Source organism: Lithobates pipiens, unplaced genomic scaffold (genome assembly GCF_037356315.1).
Source record: "Lithobates pipiens isolate NorthernLeopardFrog02 unplaced genomic scaffold, aLitPip1_a1.2 Scaffold_8, whole genome shotgun sequence".
Classification (NCBI taxonomy): Eukaryota; Metazoa; Chordata; class Amphibia; order Anura; family Ranidae; genus Lithobates; species Lithobates pipiens.
The window spans coordinates 210,517,562-210,537,382 of NW_027507903.1; the positions used below are offsets into that span (position 1 = coordinate 210,517,562).

Sequence of the window (19,821 nt, forward strand, 5' to 3'; positions counted from 1 at the left end):
TGCAAAAGACTTGAGTCTGGGGCAGAGGTTCACCTTCCAGCAGGAAAACGACCCTAAAAGCAGAGCTACAACAGAATGATTTAGATAAAAATATATTCATGTGTTAGAATGGCCCAGTCACGGTCCAGACCTAAATACAATTGAGAATCTGTGGCAATACTTGAAAATTGCTGTTCACAAACGCTCTCCATCCAATCTGACAGAGCTTGAGCCATTTTGCAATGAAGAGTGGGTATAAATGTCACTCTCTAGATGTACAAAGCTGGTAGAAATATTCAGAAAAAGACTTGCAGCTGTAATTGCAGTGAAAGGTGGTTCTACAATGTATTGGCTCAGGGGGCTGAATACAAATACATGCCACACTTTTCACATATTTATTTGTAAAAAAATTGGAAAACCAGTTTTTATTTTCCTTCCACTTCACAATTATGTGCCACTTTGTGTTGGTCTATCACATACAATCCCAATAAAATAAATTTACATTTTTGGTTGTAACATGACAAAATGTGAAAAATGTCAAGCGGTATGAATACTTCTTTCAAGGCACTGTAGTATGGCATTTATAAATACTGTATATATTGTATAAAAAATCAACTATTACTTAACAGGTGGAGACAGACCCCTATTTAATTGCTGCAAATTTTTAAGGTTTGTGACCTCCATTTTCCTTTCTCAAGCAGTTCTCACATTTATGGTATCCGGTGTACAAAGCAATTTATATCAATAATTCAACACTTAGCAACTAGTATATAGCTCCTAACCGGGGTGCGTTTAAAAGATATTTACAGTACTTATAGGTAAGCTTTATTATAGGCTTACCTATAGGTAAAAATCATGCATGGGAGTTTACTCCCACTTTAAACCTTCTAAAAGTTTAACTAAAATGTTTTTTTTTTTTCTTTGGTCAGACTGGGAAATGTTAGAGCTTATATTGGGTTTTATTGGCATCTGTGTTCCCTGTTAAGTGATTTCCCCTTGTTGGCAGTATATGAGTAATGGGAAATCTCCCCAAAAGATACAGGAAAACTACAGAGTGAGGAAGGATTAAAACCTCTTTTGGTAGTATTATTGTTGTCTGTGTCTTAGTGACAACCACTTAAAGGATAAATTTACTTTTGGAACATGTTGCATGTTCCACCCGTTTTTAGGGTGAAACATTATAACATGTTCCAGCATCTGCAATTCTCTCCCTGCTGCTCTCCACATGGTCGTGTCATTCATTCTCAAGTTCCTGTGAATGAATGCTATTGCAGCTGATGGCTTGTTGTTTTCAATGAATTGCGAGGGCACTGTGAGCGCTCTTGTACTCTATTGACTTTCCTGCTCTGTGGTAACTGTCTGCCCGTACGAGATACGAACAGACAGCTATGCTGAGAGTCTGCAGGAGCGTGGCATTGCACCCGCAATCTGCTGATCACAGGTGCCATGCTCTGCAGGCTCCTTAGAAAAAAAAATGTTTTACCTGCAAAAGATGAACCTATCCTTTAACTTGTTTTTTTTCCTACTGTCGCAGAAACAGGATGTAGGAGGAGATATATGTATACTCTTCCCAAGTCTAATTAAAACTAAAAAATTAATTAGTCTTTAAAAGGGAGGTCATTTTTTACAGGTTCCCTTTTAACAATCCACTCCCTCTACAATATATGCTATGCATATGTGTAACCACACTTTTGTTATATTTGCAATATTGCATCTAGCTGAGAACAAACAACAGAGTTGTTTTTTTAACTGACGAGGAAAGAAATCTCACACTAGGTTGCATTATTTTTCAGCAAGAAACCAGAATTTCCTATTCAGAATTAAGGATGAGCCGAACACCCCCCTGTTCGGTTCGCACCAGAACCTGCGAACAGACCTAAACTTTGCGTGAACTTTAGAACCCCTATTAAAGTCTATGGGACTCGAATGTTCACTATCTAAAGTGCTCATTTTAAAGGCTAATATGCAAGTTACTGTCCTAAAAAGTGATTAGGGACCTGGGTCCTGCCCCAGGGGACATGGATCAATTTTTTTTTTTAAACGGCCGTTTTTTCAGGAGCAGTGATTTTAATAATGATTAAAGTGAAACAATACAAGTGTAATATTCCTTTACATTTCGTACCTGGGGGGTGTCTATAGTATGCCTGTGAAGGGGCGCATGTTTCCCGTGCTTAGAACTGTCCCTGCACAAAGTGTCATTTCTGCAGGAAAAAAAGTCTTTTAAAATCACTTTCCATTGTCGGCTCCCGTAATACAGAGAACACTCACTCGTGTTCTGACTTTTCGAATTTGCCACAAACAGCCCAAATTGTTCACTGTTTGCTGAACAGGCGAACAGGCAATGTTCGAGTCGAACATGAGTTCGACTCGAACTCGAAGCTCATTCCTATTCAGAATGGAAGATTAAAATAGAATTTCAGATTTTCGTTTCTGTTTGTGAAAACTCTTCTCTCAAATGCTCATAACTGAGATCTGCTTACCTGGTATTTCCCTCACTAAATTGCATTCAATGACCATTGGAAGAAAATTTACAATGGTGATATAACCACATTGTTAATTTCCTGTGGAAATTACTCATAACATCTTTTACATTCTTTCTCTTTGTTTTCTTTCAGCATTCCCTGTCTAATAATATTTTGGATGTTTACAATACTGAGCAAGACATTTCAGGATCCAGTATGGTGCTGTCCAATACATCTTGCACAGGCAGCGTTGGTGTAAAGAGAGAAGTACCAGGTAAAGTATTTGTAGTGACTCAAAAGCAGATTTATCCAACATGGCAAAATGTGATTTGTAAAATCCAGTAAATCTTGGCAACCTATCAGAGTCCATTGTTTCATCACCTTATTATAAGGATCTCAAATATTGATGGTGCTTTGCATTAGTGCTTTCTGCACCCCATCATTACTATTTGCACTATACCAGAAAATATGTGAAAGAGTTTTATGTACATCTACTAATACAATTATTGGTAATTAAATATAAATAATAGTTTACACCACTTTGTGAATATGTCAATGGCTAACTAAAGGGGATAATGGAAAATGAAAAATTAACTTCAGTCACACCACACGATAACTAATAAACGTTCGTTGAACAAAGCACGAACCAAGCTAGATCTCATTTGCTGAGTCTTCTGAAAAGCTAATCTGCAGATCCAAACACAAAAACTATGTCAAAGCACATAAACTGAATACTCTCCTCATACTTATACTGCATAAACTCAAGTACACAAACAAATCGATCAGACTGAATACTGCTAAAAACACTTATACCAGTAACTCTGCCCTGTTAAAATATTTCATGGCAATCATCAGCATGATTCAAAAACCAAATGTGATCCAACATCACATGTGATCCAACTTTGTCAAATTATAGACCGATTTCCTTTTGAATTTGCATGTCAAACCTCTTGGAAAAGTTCTTGCATTCTATCTTAACTCAGTATCAGGCTGACTCATCCACAAGGATCAGGTGGGGTTTATACCCCAATGAGAGGGGAGATAGTATACAAAAAGCAACACTACTTATACATGTTGCTCAGAAATGCAGTATCCCTGTGTATTTACTTTCATTAAATATCAAGAAAGCTTTTGCCTCTGTCTCCTGGCTCTATCTGCACTATATATTGAAACACTGGAGATTTGGCCCTCACTTCACAAAGTGGATCTCATCACTTTATTCTCACCGGAAGGCTTAACTGAAATACTTGGGGTACAAATTGTACTAAAGTACTTCCCAATAGAAAAGGGCACAAGACAGGGATGCCCACTACTGCCCCATGGCCATAGAGCCATTGACATGACTTATTAGGTCTAACCCTGACATAAAGGGTATCAAAGTGGCTGGACTCCACGACAAGCTCAGTCTTTTCACAGACAACATCTTACTTTTTCTCTCTTTTCCCCATATCTCCATACCAAATCTTTTCAATATCCTTGAAGGGTTTGTCAATATATCTGGATTATCCCCATAATTCCTATACTTTCTACAGCAAACCCTTTATTTGGGAATCCAGCCGCTTGCTATTTATCAGTATGTACTAAACAAGCTCTTCCCAAACATCCCTTTCTACATAGATAACTGGTCAGCTGACCTTGGTGTCACCTTGGAGCCAGAAGACTGGTCAAAAATCTGGAATGTAACTAAATCATACTCACTGAATGTGCCTGCCCTAGAAACTTCCTATAAGGTACTCTCCCTCTGGTATTTAGTTCTAATACCTAATACTCTCCTGACTGTTCTAGGGGTTACAAAGAGTTGGGCACCTATATGCTTATCTGTTGGACATGCCCTGTTGTTAAAAAAATGTTGTCCGACATCTTCCAAATCCCCTCAACATCGTTTGGCATTTCAATTACCTCAGACCCAATCACAGCACTACTGAACCAATGGCCGCCAAACCTTACAAACACACAATTTTGCTTTCTATAGCCAAAGATTTCCCTTTGTTACTGTTGTGGGATTACCCACATTTGTGGATTTTCTTTCACTTTAGATGATAATGGTAAACTTGACAAATAGAGGGGTGAATCTCCCTAATGGGGACACAGACAACTATAAAAACCTGACAGGGGTTCTAATTTGCATTTAGTTATACTTTAAAGTGTAAGTATAGCCAAAACTTTATTTTTATTTTTGGATAGATAGATAGATAGATAGATATAAGTTAAATAACCCCTTGTTAGTTTATATTTTTGCTGCCTGTATCTCATTAGTGAGATTTCTCTTCACCTCTTGTCTCAGAGATGCAAAATAAAGTTTTCTTAGGCCGCGTACACACGGGCAGATTGTCTGCCCAACTAAGTTCGTCAGACAATCCGACAGACAGTCCGTTCAACTTTTGAATGAACGGACTTGACCACACACGATGAACAGACAGTCCGCTGAAAACTTGCGCGATGACGTGTACAGCACGTACGACGGGACTAGAAAAATGACGTCCAATACACTGCAATGCAACCTTCGGCCGTGTAAATCCTTTCTGAGCATGCGCCATACTTAGTCCGTCCAACTTGCCTACACACGAGCGGACTGTCCGCTGAAACCAAGTTTGGACGGACAAAACCAAGTTTGGACGGACAAAATTACGGAAATTCCGAAAGACAAAGTCCGTCAGACTGTCCGCTGAAAAAGTCCGCTGAAGCCCACACACGAGCGGATTGTCCGCTGAAACACGGTTCAGCGGACTAAGTTGGGCAGACAATCCGCCCGTGTGTACGCGGCCTTAGAGGGGAATTCTCCCCTCTTAAACAGTTATCACCAGAACTAATGTTCCTATTGAAAGATTTCCCTTCACCTGTTATGTGACAATTGTGAAATATTGGATTTACCATCACTTAATCAAGGTGAAATCTAGAGAATGTAAATCTACCTAGGAGGGAATAGATATAAACAAGTAATAGGGGTTGTCACCATACATTACTTATGAACAGAATTCTCTCTGATGTAGATTTGGCCTTGATTAGTAATATTGGCACTGTAATAAATTGGAGGCTAAAATCCTATACTCCCAAAAGTAATGTTAGGTGTAGGTGAAGTTAGGTAGAATATGTCAGTTTCTTGTCTCTGTCATTTTCTGGAAACTCCAGTGGTGTGCACTCTCCATGAGATAATTAGGGGTTTCCTACTTTTTTATTTCTTCCTATTTATGCTTAAGATTTGGCTGATGCATACCATTTGGCTGGAGTTTATGTTTAAGATCCAAGTGTTTTGTAGAAAAGCTGGTGTGCTCCTGTGACAAATTAGGCTGTTGTAATTTGTATTTGGTGGATGAAACAAGATTTTAGCTTTAACACTAACCCTTGGTAAATACTTATACATTCATGTAAACAATATGGCGGTTGTAGCATTATTGTAATTGTATCAATACAGATGATTGGTTCCTACAATGGCGGACATCATTTTAATTTCAAATAAAATGCAAGCAATAGCCTAGAATCACATTATATATTATTATTATAATACAGATTTATATAGCGCCAACAGTTTGCGCAGCACTTTACAACATGAGGGCAGACAGTACACTTACAATACAAATCAATACAGGAGGGATCAGAGGGCCCTGCTCGTTTGAGCTTACAATCTAGAAGGGAGGGTCAAGTGGAAACAAAAGGTAATAACTGTGAGGGCTGAGCTGATGAAAAAAAACTGTTGTTAGGTGTGGGTAGGGTAGGCTTCTCATAAGAGAAGGCTTTTTAGGGTATCGTCTAAAAGTGAATAGAGTAGGAGATAAGCAGACAGACTGGGGTAGGGCATTCCATAGGAATGGAGAGGCTTTGGAAAAGTCCTGGAGGAGCATGGGAGTAGGTGACAAGGGAGCTAAAGAGCAGGAGGTCTTGAGAGGAACGAAGAGAACGAGTAGGTTGGCATTTAGAGACTAGGCTAGTGATTCTAGCACTAGAACTCCCCTGTAAATGTAAACTGGTAACCTTTAGAGATTTTTAAAGCATCACCTATGGAGATTTTTAAGTACTGTAGTTTGGCGCAATTCCACGAGCATGCAGAAATTTAAAGCATGATATATTAGGTATCATCTTTCATATTATACAAAAGAATTGGGGTATATATTTTTTTTTTTTATTGCTTTTGAAAAACCACTGTGCAAAAATCGTGTGACATAAAAAAAGACACAATTTTATTCTCTAGGGTCTCTGCAAAAAGAATATATATAATGTTTGGGGGTTCCAAGTCATTTCTTAGCAAAAAAAAAAAAGAAAAATGTCTGGTCAGCAAATGGATATATTATGACAAGTTCCCTTTAATGAACAGCAAAGTACAGGAGATCAGATTCAGGTTGGTCAGTACCATGCATTTAAGATGAATCCTGTGGGATTCGTGATCCTAGTGAATGTTTGTGCAGATTCACCCAGGAGAAATTTTTTTAAACCCATAACAGTGGCTAAGTGGTTATCACTTTTGCCTAGCAGCACTCGGGTCATCCGTTCAAATACCTGCCATGGCACTACCTGCCTGGAGTTTGCATGTTCTCCCTGTGCCTGCATGGGTTTCCTCCCACCCAAGACATGCTGGTAGGCTAATTAGTTCCTGTCTAAATTGGCCATAGTATGTGTATGCTTGAATGGGAGTTAGAGACCTTAGATTGTGGCAGGGATTGCTTTGAGTGTACAATATGAATACGTAAAGCTCTGCATAAATTTACAGAGCTGTATAAGTAATAATAATGCCCTGCAAATCCTTTAAACTATGGGCAACAGGAATAGGAGGTTCAATATGCTATCTGTGTAAAAGAAAGGATGGGGTGCTGCACAGAGCAGTCATAATATCAGTGAATTGAACGTTTCTGAAGGTAGAACAGGGACATTTTTGGGTCAGTTGTTTTTTTTTTGTTTTTTTTTTCATTTTGAGGTTGATTTGAGATCAGTGGACAATTTTTTTACATAGCAAACTTTTTTCTGCAAGCCTTCCCTTTAGAAAAAAAGGGGGATGGTATTTTGGAGTTTTCATTTCTTTTGTGGATGTTTATATTTATATTTGATGTTGACTTTTTGTTAAGTTTGGGGTGCTTAGTGTGGAATTCATATGTTACTGTACTATAGCAGCCACTAGCGATAATCACAGGTAAAACCCGGCAGGCTGGTTATACCCAAGTTGATCAATTGATCAACTTGGTACATTCAGCCTGTCCATACATGATTCAAATCTTGGCCGGTTCCTGCTTAACCAGCCAAGATTTGAACCGTGTATAGCCTGCTTTAGTGAAGTGATGAAAATTCAATTTGCAAATCTTGTCCAAACACAACAAAAACATTTATTTTTGCTTGTTCATGATTGGGTAGTGGAAGTCAGCAGAGCTTCAATTCATTCACTAAGTTAAGGAAACATTTCCTTGCCTATTGTACCTTTTGGCCTATTATCTCTGATTAAAACTATCTTGCTACTGGCCAAGTTCACACTACTGTATCCTTTGCAGTATTGTAAATCCTATAGTAAAGCCCCGGCCTTTGTTCTTTTTCTCCTTAAAATATCCCTGCTGCTGACCAATTTTACACTGCTACATAGTATGCAATTTCTTGAGAGATAGAAATTGGTTAACGGCAGGATGGTTTTGCATCAGTGAGAACAAGGATAGCAACTGTGAACTACAGTACAGCCAATAAAGTCAGGATGAATTGGTAAAAAAGGAACCAAAAAGCCCACCTTTATACTACTCAGAACACAGCATTATACAGCATCACCTTCTTATAACAGCACAAAACTCCATAACAAGGAACTCAGTCCATGCCTATGGGTAAGTGAGTAGGTTCATGCAAATCCTTTTTTCTGTCCCTTTCATCAGCCATAGTCATAATACTATTACAGTTTCATGAACAAAATCATGTATTGCCATTAAAGCTACCTAAAAAAACTTTTTGGGATAGATCGGAGTGTTGCTGTATGTAAGATAGATAATTGTAAAAAAAAATTATTCCACAGTCAAATATGCCTTGCTAGTGTATGCTGTACCTGTAATTATTCATAAAAATTATACTGCTCCATTGTGTTCCATACAGCTTTAAGGCAAGCCCCAATAATGTCATTTAAAGAGTTTGCGTATTTTTATATATGTATGTTGCCATCCAAGCCACATGAAAATACTGTCTCAACACTGTATAGAAAAATGTATATAATTCTCTTTTTTTTGCTTTAGTACATGCCCCCTATGGCAGTTGCAAGTATCCTATGCATTTATTTTTTTTGGTAGTTTGCCTTATAGCCCTAAAAATATCCAGCTCTATGTTTGGGTTCACCAAAATTCAACAAACAATTGTGGAATTGAACCCGAGCAGATCTGTCTATCACTATACAGCACAATCAAAATAGTGCTTTTTGCTCATGAATGATACTAATAATCTACAAAATTACAGCTGCTCATGTAATTTTCAAGCTAGCTATTTTAGTAAAGGCAGATCAAAGATCAACAAGCATGTTTACTCTGTGCTCTTAGTTTAGAAACTTATGAACAATAGCTCCCTTGTGCTCATTATGAACATCATGCATTTTTCAAATCAAATTATTTTGGGAAACACAAGATTCTTTCAAATGTTGGCTTCAGATCAACTGCATAAATTAATTATCTCCTATTAAATGCGTTTCATGATAGAACAAATGGCTTTTTAGAGCTTACTAAAAATCCATTCAATAAGTATCTATATTAGCGGATTAACAGCTTGAAAAGTTACATTCAATTAGTACTCAGCATTCTAAAACCCTTTACTGTTTATTAATGTCATGGAATTGAAACACGAGTTCCTTCAGTAAAAAATATGTACGAAATCTGATTAGAATTGAACTAGGGAATGCAAGAAGCCAGAGCTATGGCCAGATGGTTAAATACACTTTTTGTAAGGAAACAAACTATAAATCTGGCTATGTCCCAAGAAAAGCAAATTTTCCCCACATCCAATAGTTTTTGCATTTAGATTAAATAGAAATGTTAACCAAGAGAAGTTTTTGTTATTTTAGGGCTGCTTTTTAAGGAATGAAGAAGAAAAAAGCAAACCAGTACTATAGTCTTATTTTGTGCATATGTTTGCCTTATAAATGGGCTATTCATACTGAACCATCAGGGGGTTCTTTACTAAATCCACTTTGCACTACAAGTGCACTGCAAGTGCTCTTGGAAATGGAGTCGCTGTAAATCTGAGGGGGGACGTGCAAGGAAAATAAAAAGCAACATTTTAGCTTGCACATGATTGGATGATAAAATCAGCAAAGCTTCCCTTCATTTCAGATCTACCCCTCAGATCTACAGCGACTGCACTTTCAGTGCACTTGTAGTGCAAAGTGGATTTGTCTTTCGTAAATAACCCCCATTGTGTCATATTCAGTTTTAATGCCACCTTGATTCTAAAGCTGGTCATACATGGATTTTTGTCTGGTTCAATGAGGATCAGCTGAATCTACTGATCGACTTCTGTTCAACCACCCTGTCTGTATATTTTTACTCAATCAGCACCACAGGCAATAGGCATCTCCCTGCCATCAGAATACAATGACACAGTGGGGAGGATTCCCATGGACACATTGAACTGACCCATGTATGGCTAGCTTAAAGCGGAGCTCCACCCTAAAGTGGAACTTCCACTCATCGGATTTCTCCCCCTCTCTGGTGCCACAATTGGCACCTTTCGGGGGAGGAGGGTGCAGATACCCGTATAACACAGGTATCTGCACCCACTTCTGGGCATAGATAGCTGCAGAATATCCACAGATACATCACTTCCTGTCCCCCCGTTGTGTTACGGGAAACGTGCAGTTCCCAGAACACAATGGGGACCAGTGAAGACACACGGCGCGACTCACACATGCGCAGTAGGGAACCGGGCAGTGAAGCCGCAAAGCTTCACTTCCTGATTCCCTCACAGAGGATGGCAGCGGGGGCAACCAAGAGATGAGTGGCACCCTGGACAGGTAAGTGTCCATTTATTAAAAGTCAGCAGCTGCATTGTTTGTAGCTGCTGGCTTTTTTATTTTTTTTAAGGTGGAGCTCCTCTTTAACCCTTTTTTCAAAAACAAAGATATTTTATTTCTCTCAACCAGTCATTACAGGATTGTCTTCAATATTATCAGAATTTACTTAAAGTAGCACTCCTAGCCACTCGTTGCTTGCTTTACAATTTCAACGGGACTCTTGAATGTCATATTTCTTTATTTCTTCTGCAGGTGGCAAATGAAAAGTCTCTGCAATGTATGACATTCTGAAATGCTGCTGTAACACTTGCTTGTTGGCAGGTCCATTACTGTAATGTGAAGGGAGGAAGCTTGGCAAAGCCAGGAGTAAACCAGCAGCTTTACTTGCCTTGTACACCAAATTGATTTTAGATTGCACAAAGAAAAGGTTTTCCCATATTTTTCTATTCAGCAAATCATTCCTTATTTCTCTTCAATAAGATTACCTGGGAAATGGATGTAATAAAAAAAAGAAAAAAAATATATATCATTTTTTGGCCAGGCACAGCTGCCTTGACAAATTAGCAACCTTATTCAAAAAGAGGAAAGCTCAGAAACCAAGAGTGGCAAATACAATTTACCTTATACTAAACTCAGTTATGACTGTTTGGTCAAATACATTTGGAGAACCACTGTTAAACAAAATCTGAGATAATATTTGATATACCAATCACATTGTGTCTTTTTTTTTCACATGCTTTAGCTTCCTGTATTAATGCTGACATTTTTGTTAGATACAGATACAAGAGCAATGGCCAAAGAGAGGCAGAAAAAAGACAATCATAATCTTAGTAAGTATTGTATGTCTATCTCCAATTGCAGGAATAATTCAGTGACAATCATAACTTGTTGATAGCTCATCTGAAAATATAATGATTATGCATTAATATTCAAACTGCTTATAGTTAAACAGAAATATGTTTATGACTTGAAACTATCAAATCTTTTATCTGGCCTTTGGGCTTTTAAAAAAGGTCAACAGAATTTGTCATAAGGAATAGTTAATGTCATCTGACAAGAGAATTTCAGCTAGATTGCAGCAAATGAGTGGCAGAGATAGAAAGGACCAGCTTCTATGGTGACACAGACAAATGTCAGAAACAGATATCAGTCATAAACCCTGTGGTAAATTACCTGACTCTGTTCACCATATCTTTCTTATAAAATGTAGAATTTACTGAAATAAGGGGTTAATCTGGCATCTGTATTATGGAATAAATTTGGTTACTATGTGGTTTGTGTTTTAAAAATAGTGCATGAACCACCAGGCTAAGGGTGATATACTTGAACAAATCAATGTACATATTTGGCAGAACACCAGGGATCTTCAAAAAACATCCAAAAGTTTTTATTCAAGGATCACATGCCTGACGAAGTGGTCCTATGTGGCCTTCAAACATTGCACTTTGAGTAAAAACTTTTGGAGGTTTTACTTGAATTTCCTTCTGGCAAATAAGTATGCTGATCTGTAATATTACCAGTTTCCAGAGGGCTGTTGCTGTAGAACACATTTACTTCTTAGCCCATTACATGAATGTGTGCTATGGTAATATTAATACTTAGGGATGAGCCGAACACCCCCCAGTTCAGTTCGCATCAGAACATGTGAACAGGCAATGAATTTGATTGAACATCCAAACACTGTTAAAGTCTATGGGACTCGAACATGAAAAATCTAAAGTGCTAATTTTAAAGGCTTATATGCAAGTTATTGTCATAAAAAGTGTTTGGGGACCTGGGTCCTGCCCCAGGGGACATGTATCAATGCAATTTTATTTTATTTTTTAAACGGCCATTTTTAGCCGTTTAAAAGCAGTGATTTTAATAATGCTTAAAGTGAAACATTAAAAGTGAGATATTCCTTTAAATTTCATACCTAAGGGGTATGTATAGTATGCCTGTAAAGTAGTGCTTGTGTCCTGTGCTTAGAACTGTCCCTGCAAAAAGTAATTTAAAAGCACTCGTGGCTATAATGAATTGTTGGCTCCCGGTAATACAGAGAACAGTAATTGAAAGTGATTGATAAAAAAATAAAAATGCGTGGGGTCCCCCCAAATTCAATTGCCAGGCCCTTCAGGTTTGGAATGGATATTAAGGGGAATCCTGCGTTAAATAAAAAAAAATTATGTGGGGTTCCCCCAAATATCCATACCAGACCTGAAGGGTCTGGTATGGATTTTAGGGGGAACTCCATGCCAAATAAAAAAAAAATATGGCTTGGAGTTCCCCCCAAAAATCCATACCAGACCCTTTATCACCCTATGGGTGATCATCTCCCCAGGGTCCAGCAATGGATGAACTCTCCACTCCAGGGTCCAATGGTGATGTCCAGCGCAGCGCATCCTGTCTCCACCGGAGAAACCGCGGGTATTCCGGCAGCCTGATAGGTCTCTTAGCTGAGGATGGGGCCACCCGTCACGTCACCCCGCAAGGGGAAACCCGGGCTTCCCCAGTGATGTGCGGGTGACCCGGCCCCCCTCTGATGTAACAGAAACCTGCGTACACAATTCCTTTAAATAACATTCCTGGGGGTGCCTTCAACTTGCACTTGAATGGTGCACCTCTAGGATTTCTCTTAAAAATTCATACCAGGCTCCTATCAATCAAGGTCTGGTATAGATTTTGGGGGGATCTGTCCTAATGTGCTTTCTTCAGGGCATGTTACCTGATAAATCTCAGAATTTGTGCCACCCAAAAAAACAACAATGTGGGTTCCCCTCAAAATCCATTCCAGACCTTTATCTTTTATTTGAAGAGAGTCCCTCCTTTGCCTCTGGAGGACATCCTGCCTTGTTAGGGTTATGCCTCCCCCTCACTTTCCTTCTCTGCTCTAGCCAAGTCAGTGACCTCATCATCATCATCCCCTCCATCCTTATCACTAAAGCCAACTTGGCAATACGTTGTGGCTGGGGGAACACGACTGCCAATTTGTTGTTTATCAGTGTTCTCCCCTCTCTGTAGGCTCATGTTACTCCCTTCAACTACCTCAGAACCAACATCAGACTCAAATAATGTCATCCTCAAGAAGCAAGTGACTGACACTATGTTCAAATAATTCAGCTGACTCCTCCATGCATGATGCTGGGGCTATGGCAGGAATAGATGTGGATAAGGATGCAGAATAAGCCACTTTGGCAGCTGTGGTGGACTGCACACTAGTCTCAGCTTGGGTCATAGAGGATGAGGAGGAATGGGATGGTTTAGTAAGCCAGTCCACCACCTCCTTTGCATGCTGTGGCTCGGAAGCATGGGCAACATCACTAAACAGAGACAAACGTGCCCTGCCTGAGGACAGACCACATCCACTTTTGCCTGTAGACACAGACACTGCTGGCATGCTCATAGTGCCATGGGAACATCTACCTCTCCTTGTTGGCCTCCCAGACATGATGAGGGGCTTATTACCCAAATTTAATAGAAACTGGGAAATGTGTGATTGGATGCACTCTATTGAATGAAAAGTGGTGTTTGGTGCACTCAAAATTGAGGGCAGCCACTGACAGAAATGTTAAAACTCAAATGTAAAAAATACAAAAAAGAAAGGGGGAACACCAGCACCACAGTCAGAAACTGAGGCTGACAATTAAAAAAAAAGGGGGGCAGGCAGGGGACAAAGAAAAAAATGAAGCAACCAAATAAAAATGAGTATATAACACTGCATACAGCACAAAATGTTATGTAATGTGTTAAACACTGCACTACACTATCACACTACACTGACACTATACTGACACACTATACTCACACTATACTATACTCACACTATACTTACACACTACACTATACTCACACACCATACTCACACTATGCTTACACTATACGGATACACTACACTATACTCACACTATACTGACACACTAGACTCACACTATACTAACACACTATACTACACTAACACTCTATGCTCAAAGTGACAATAAATTAACAAACTAACCTGCTAGTAGCAAACTGAGCCCCACTCTATCTAGCGCCACTCCAACATCCCACTGAAAAGTTTCCTTTGGGAAGGAACCTTTTATAGTGTGGGGTGGGACTGTGAGCACTGAGTATGATTGGGCAAAGTCATCATGACTTAGCCCAATCAGGGTTCTGACAATGCTCTGTGTCCTGAATGGCCAAAGCCTTGCATCTGAGCAGCGGTCAGGTGCATTGCTTCATCCATTTAGGGCCCAAGAATGCACTGTGAAACATACAGCGAATTATGGGGTGCTCGATGGGTCAACATCCCTCTGAGCGCCCCACAAATTGGGTGTTTGCTGAACTGGAAAACAGGTGACGTTTGGGCCAAACTCGGCCCGAATCGTTTGCACAACTCTATTCAACAGAAACTGATCTAACGATCAGCTTCTGTCAGAGAGGGCTATGCACGGATCAAAATTCAGCTGGCTCCAGCTGAACCGGACGCATTCCCTATCCATAGATAGATAGATAAAAAATTATATTCAGTGTACTAATATTGACTAACAAACCATCATTAAAATGTATTGTTTCAACAGTTGAACGACGGCGACGCTATAACATTAACTACAGGATTAAGGAACTTGGAACACTGATCCCAAAGTCAAATGATCCGTGAGTATATAAAACTGTGTCTGCAGCTGCAGAAAATAGAAGATAAATGTTTTAACTTATAACTTGTATTCTTAGCATGGAGGTTATAATCGAGTAAGGTAAAGACCAAGCTTAGAACCTTCAATTCTTTTCATTTTTTCCTTGCTCTTACCTTTTGGATCAATTTAATAAAGGCAAATAGGCTGGTGACTTTGCAAGGGAAGTTGCACATTGCAAGAGAATTTTCTCTAGAGCCTAGTTAATGTGGTGAAATTTCAGTTTGCAAAGAATACCCAATCACATGGAAGGAAAAAAATATATAATGTTTGCTTGCACATGATTGGATGATGGAAGTCAACAGAGTTTCACCTTTTTCACTAAGCTCTAGGGCACACTGCCTTGCAAAGTTCAACATCCCCATATGTTTGCCTTTAATAAATCAACCCCCTTTATCTGCCACCACACATCGACCCTGATTTACCAAAGAAAGAAAGTATGTGCACTTTGCAAGGGAATTTTCTCTTTGTTTAGTAAATGCAGTGATAATTGACTTTCAAAACAATACCTAACCAAAGCAGACTTTTTACTTGCATGTTATTAGAAGTTTCCATTTATAAATTAAGCTATTGTAAGTTAAAATTCCCTTGCAAAGTTAAAATTCACTTTGCCAAGTAAACTTGCTCAATTTTATTTGTAAATCAGTCAATAAAACTAAATACTATATTATGTAGTTTAAAGCCCAATACATACAGGATACTGCAAGCCTATACCCACATCTTGCTTGGTCCAGTGGAGGATTGCAGGAGGAGAGTAAAGAGCTCTCAATATTGTGTTCCGAGGTATTGATACCCTAAATAGAGCACATTTATGGGAATTCGCTATTTATCCATAGACATCAGCAATCTCATCTCTGTTAAAGTCACTATATAATTTAAAATGATGCCTTACATCACTCGGTCAATGATATGTGATGTAAGGGGTCATAAGCAAGGGGAGTATATTAAGAATTAATTAATAGTGCCTAATTGTGCACACATTGCAACACATCCAAGTCAGGCTTCTAAATGTACCTAGTTCTTTATTCCAAGCTGTCACTCTTCCTTAGTCCTCCTTAAAAAAGATGTGTAAATCCATAGCAGAGAAATGTGCTGGGGGGGGGGGGGGGGGTCTCAAGAAGTTTAACAACTTGGAACAAGAACTGGGTACATTCAGAAACCTGTAATGCTATGCCATACAAGACTGGTACCTTGGAATATAATATTGAGGACGCTTTACTCTCTCCATGAGGTCATCCACTGGATTGAGGTAGCTATAGGTATGGATCTGTGGCATTCTGTATGTATTGGGCCTTAAAATACATAACATAGTTTCTATACTTTCTTGCCGAAGCTCACTGTGAAACACAGGGTAAATAGATACCACCCCTACTTTAGTCGCTCAAGTAAACTGTGTATATGTATATACAGTATGTAATTATCAAAAGTATTTTTAATGTGTCTAGAATTGTATAAACATGAAGTGTGTAACTTAGGCCGCGTACACACGCGGGGACTGTTCGCTCAACTTTGTCCGCTGAACAGTGTTTCGGCGGACAGTTCGCTCGTGTGTGGGCTTTCAGCGGACAGTTTCAGCGGACAGTCTGCTGAACAAAGTTTTTCGGAAATTCCGAAAAACTGTCCGCTGAAACTTTGTTTCAGCGAACAGACCCCTCGTGTGTAGGCTTGTTCGTCAAACTAAGTTCCGCGCATGCTCAGAAAGGATTTACACGCCGAAGTTTGCATTGCAGTGTATAGGACGTCGTTTTCTAGTCCCGTCGTACGTGCCGTTCACGTCATCGCGCACGGTTTCAGCGGACTGTTCGTTCGTCGTGTGTGGGCAAGTCCGTCCATGCTAATTTTGAGCGGACTGTCCGCTGAAACTGTTTGACGGACAAAGTTGGGCGAACAGTCCCCGCGTGTGTACGCGGCCTTAGGGGTATTTTGATAGGTGAATTTACTCTCTGAAACAGAGGCTGCTCTATCTACAAATGAATGATAATTAATTGTTGTTTTGCTTTATTTTGGAAACTTAAATGTTCCATATAATCATTTTTGTTTTTTTAATTGTATCTTGGAAGATGTGGTTTAGGTGTGCTAGCACCAAAATGTCAAGATGCTGCTAACACTTGGATGGGTGCAAATGATCTTGAATGGGCATTGATAAAGTTTACATTTAAAAAAAAAGATATATGTTTCCTCTCGCTGTGAATGTAACACAGATGATGGACTTATATTCCTCAAACTTAATGAACTTTTTGATTCACATTACCTGCACACTTTGGAGGCCTGCCAAGTAGAGAAAGAAATTCTTCCTCGAAAATAGCTCAGTTTCTCCTAGGTCCTTCAATACTGTCATATAAAATTAAAGTAGCTCCAACTTAGTCACAACTGTCTTTCACTGAAACCTCCAATTGAGTCATCTACTAAACAATAAGTTATTGCTCGGATTCATTTAGTTCTGTGTGTATTTTTTGACACTGATCCACAAATTGTATTTTATTTATTTATTACAGGTACTTATATAGAGCCATCAATTTACACAGCACTTTACATATATTGTACATTCACATCAGACCGTGCCCTCAAGGAGCTTACAATCTGAGGGCCCTAACTCACATTCATACACATACCAGGGTCAATTTAGACAGAATCCAATTAACCTACCAGCATGTCTTTGGAGTGTGAAAGGAAACCAGAGTACCCGGAGGAAACCCATGCAGGCACAGGGAGAACATACAAACTCCAGGCAGGTAGTGCTGTGTTTGAAATTCAAACCAATGATCCTAGTACTGCTAGGCAGAAGTGCTAACATTTAGCCAATGTGCAGCCCAGCAAGAACCAGATTTCTGGAAATTGGCTTTTTTAAGAAGTGGTGGTGAGAGAAAGCAAAAAAAGGAGACTATAGTTTCACCTGCTGGGTAGATAGAGGACTGCACAATATTCATATGCAATATTTCATATTTACCGGACTAAAATATATATAGTTATATAGCTGGTAAAGTTGAACGGAGACACTGGTCCATCCAATTCAAAGTGTGTGTGTGTGTGTGTGTGTTTATGTCACTACAATTTCCAATATCTCTGTACATTGCATTCGCTAAGAAACACATCTAAAAGTTATTTTTTTATTTATCCAAACTCCATACTGACATCACCAACTGTGGAAGGGAGCTCCACATCCTTACCACTGCTTCTTGACCAACTTCATTAGATGGCTAGGTGTCTTCTTTAGAGACCAGAGTTAAATAGTTTTCTCCCAATTATATTGTTTTCTCGTAAAGATTTGTATGTTGTGATCATATCCCCTCTTAAAGTGGTTGTAAACCCTTACAAACCACTTTGACCTACAGGTAAGCCTAGATTAAGGCTTACCTGTAGGTCCAATAAATATCTTCTAAACCTACACGGTTTAGGAGATATTTGCCAAAACACAGGCACCGCTGTCTACGGCGCATGCGCCGTAGACAGCGGCACGCAGGCGCACTGAGCTTGCCGCTATCAGCGGCGATACGCCGTGAGTGGCGGCTCCCGTGCGCATGCGCGGGAGTGATGTCATCTCGGCTTCGTCGAATGACAGCGGCAGAGCAGCGAGACCCACAGAGAAGATGGATGCTCCAGACTACAGGGGACAGCGGGGACTTCGCTGGCTCCTGTGTCAGGTAAGTGACACATAATGGGCTACTATGCGATGCATAGTAGTCCATTATGCTTTACCTTTGCAGGGAATCAAAGAGGAAGTAAACCCATCAGGGTTTACTTCCTCTTTAACCACTTTCAGACCGGACCATTTTGCTGGTAAATGACCAGAGGTCTTTTTACACTTTGGCACTGCGCTGCTTTAACTGGTAATTGCGCGGTCATGCAATGTTGTACCCAAACAAAATTTGCGTCCTTTTCTTCCCACAAATAGAGCTTTCTTTTGATGGTATTTGATTGCCTCTGCGATTTTTATTTTTTGTGATATAAACGTAAAAAGACCGCAAATTTTGAAAAAAAATGATATTTTCTACTTTTTGTTATTAGAAAAATCCAATAAACTCAATTTTAGTCATACATTTAGGCCAAAATGTATTCAGCCACATGTCTTTGGTAAAAAAAAAGTCAATAATTGTATATTTATTGGTTTGCGCAAAAGTTGTCACATCTACAAACTAAGGTACGTTTTCTGGAATTTACGCAGCTTTTAGTTTACGACTGCCTATCTTATTTCTTGAGGTGCTAAAATGGCAGGGCAGTACAAAACCCCCCCAAATGACCCCATTTTGGAAAGTAGACCCCCTAAGGAAATTGATAAGAGGCATGTTGAGCCCATTGAATATTTTATTTTTTTGCCTCAAGCGATTGAATAATGACAAAAAAAAAAATTTTTTTTTTTTTTACACAAAGTTGTCACTAAATGATATATTGCTCACACATGCTATGGGCATATGTGAAATGACACCCCAAAATAAATTCTGCTGCTTCTCCTGAGTACGGGGATACTACATATGTGGGACTTTTTGGGAGCCTAGCCGCGTACGGGGCCCTGAAAACCAAGCACCGCCTTCAGGCTTTCTAGGGGCGTAAATTTTTGAGTTCACTTCTCACTACCTATTACAGTTTTGAAGGCCATAAAATGCCAAGATGGCACAAAACCCCCACAAATGACCCCATTTTAGAAAGTAGACACCCCAAGCTATTTGCTGAGAGGCATGTTGAGTTCATGGAATATTTTATATTTTGCCACAAGTTGCGGGAAAATTACAAACTTTTTTTTTTTTTTTTTTTTTTACAAAGTTGTCACTAAATGATATATTGCTCA

General features: G+C 39.3%; 1 protein-coding gene across 3 annotated transcripts in view; it reads left to right on the top strand.

Annotated features, from left to right (window-relative positions):
- Positions 1 to 19,821, top strand: part of TFEC (transcription factor EC) — a 135,916-nt gene that overhangs the window by 87,690 nt on the left and 28,405 nt on the right. For 2 of the 3 annotated variants that reach the window (XM_077473283.1, XM_077473282.1), the window contains exons 4-6: positions 2,595 to 2,715; positions 11,166 to 11,222; positions 14,928 to 15,003. In XM_077473283.1, the coding sequence (XP_077329409.1) occupies positions 2,595 to 2,715; positions 11,166 to 11,222; positions 14,928 to 15,003 (254 nt within the window). The remainder of the gene's footprint in view (positions 1 to 2,594; positions 2,716 to 11,165; positions 11,223 to 14,927; positions 15,004 to 19,821) is intronic. The other variant, XM_077473284.1, reaches the window with a different exon arrangement.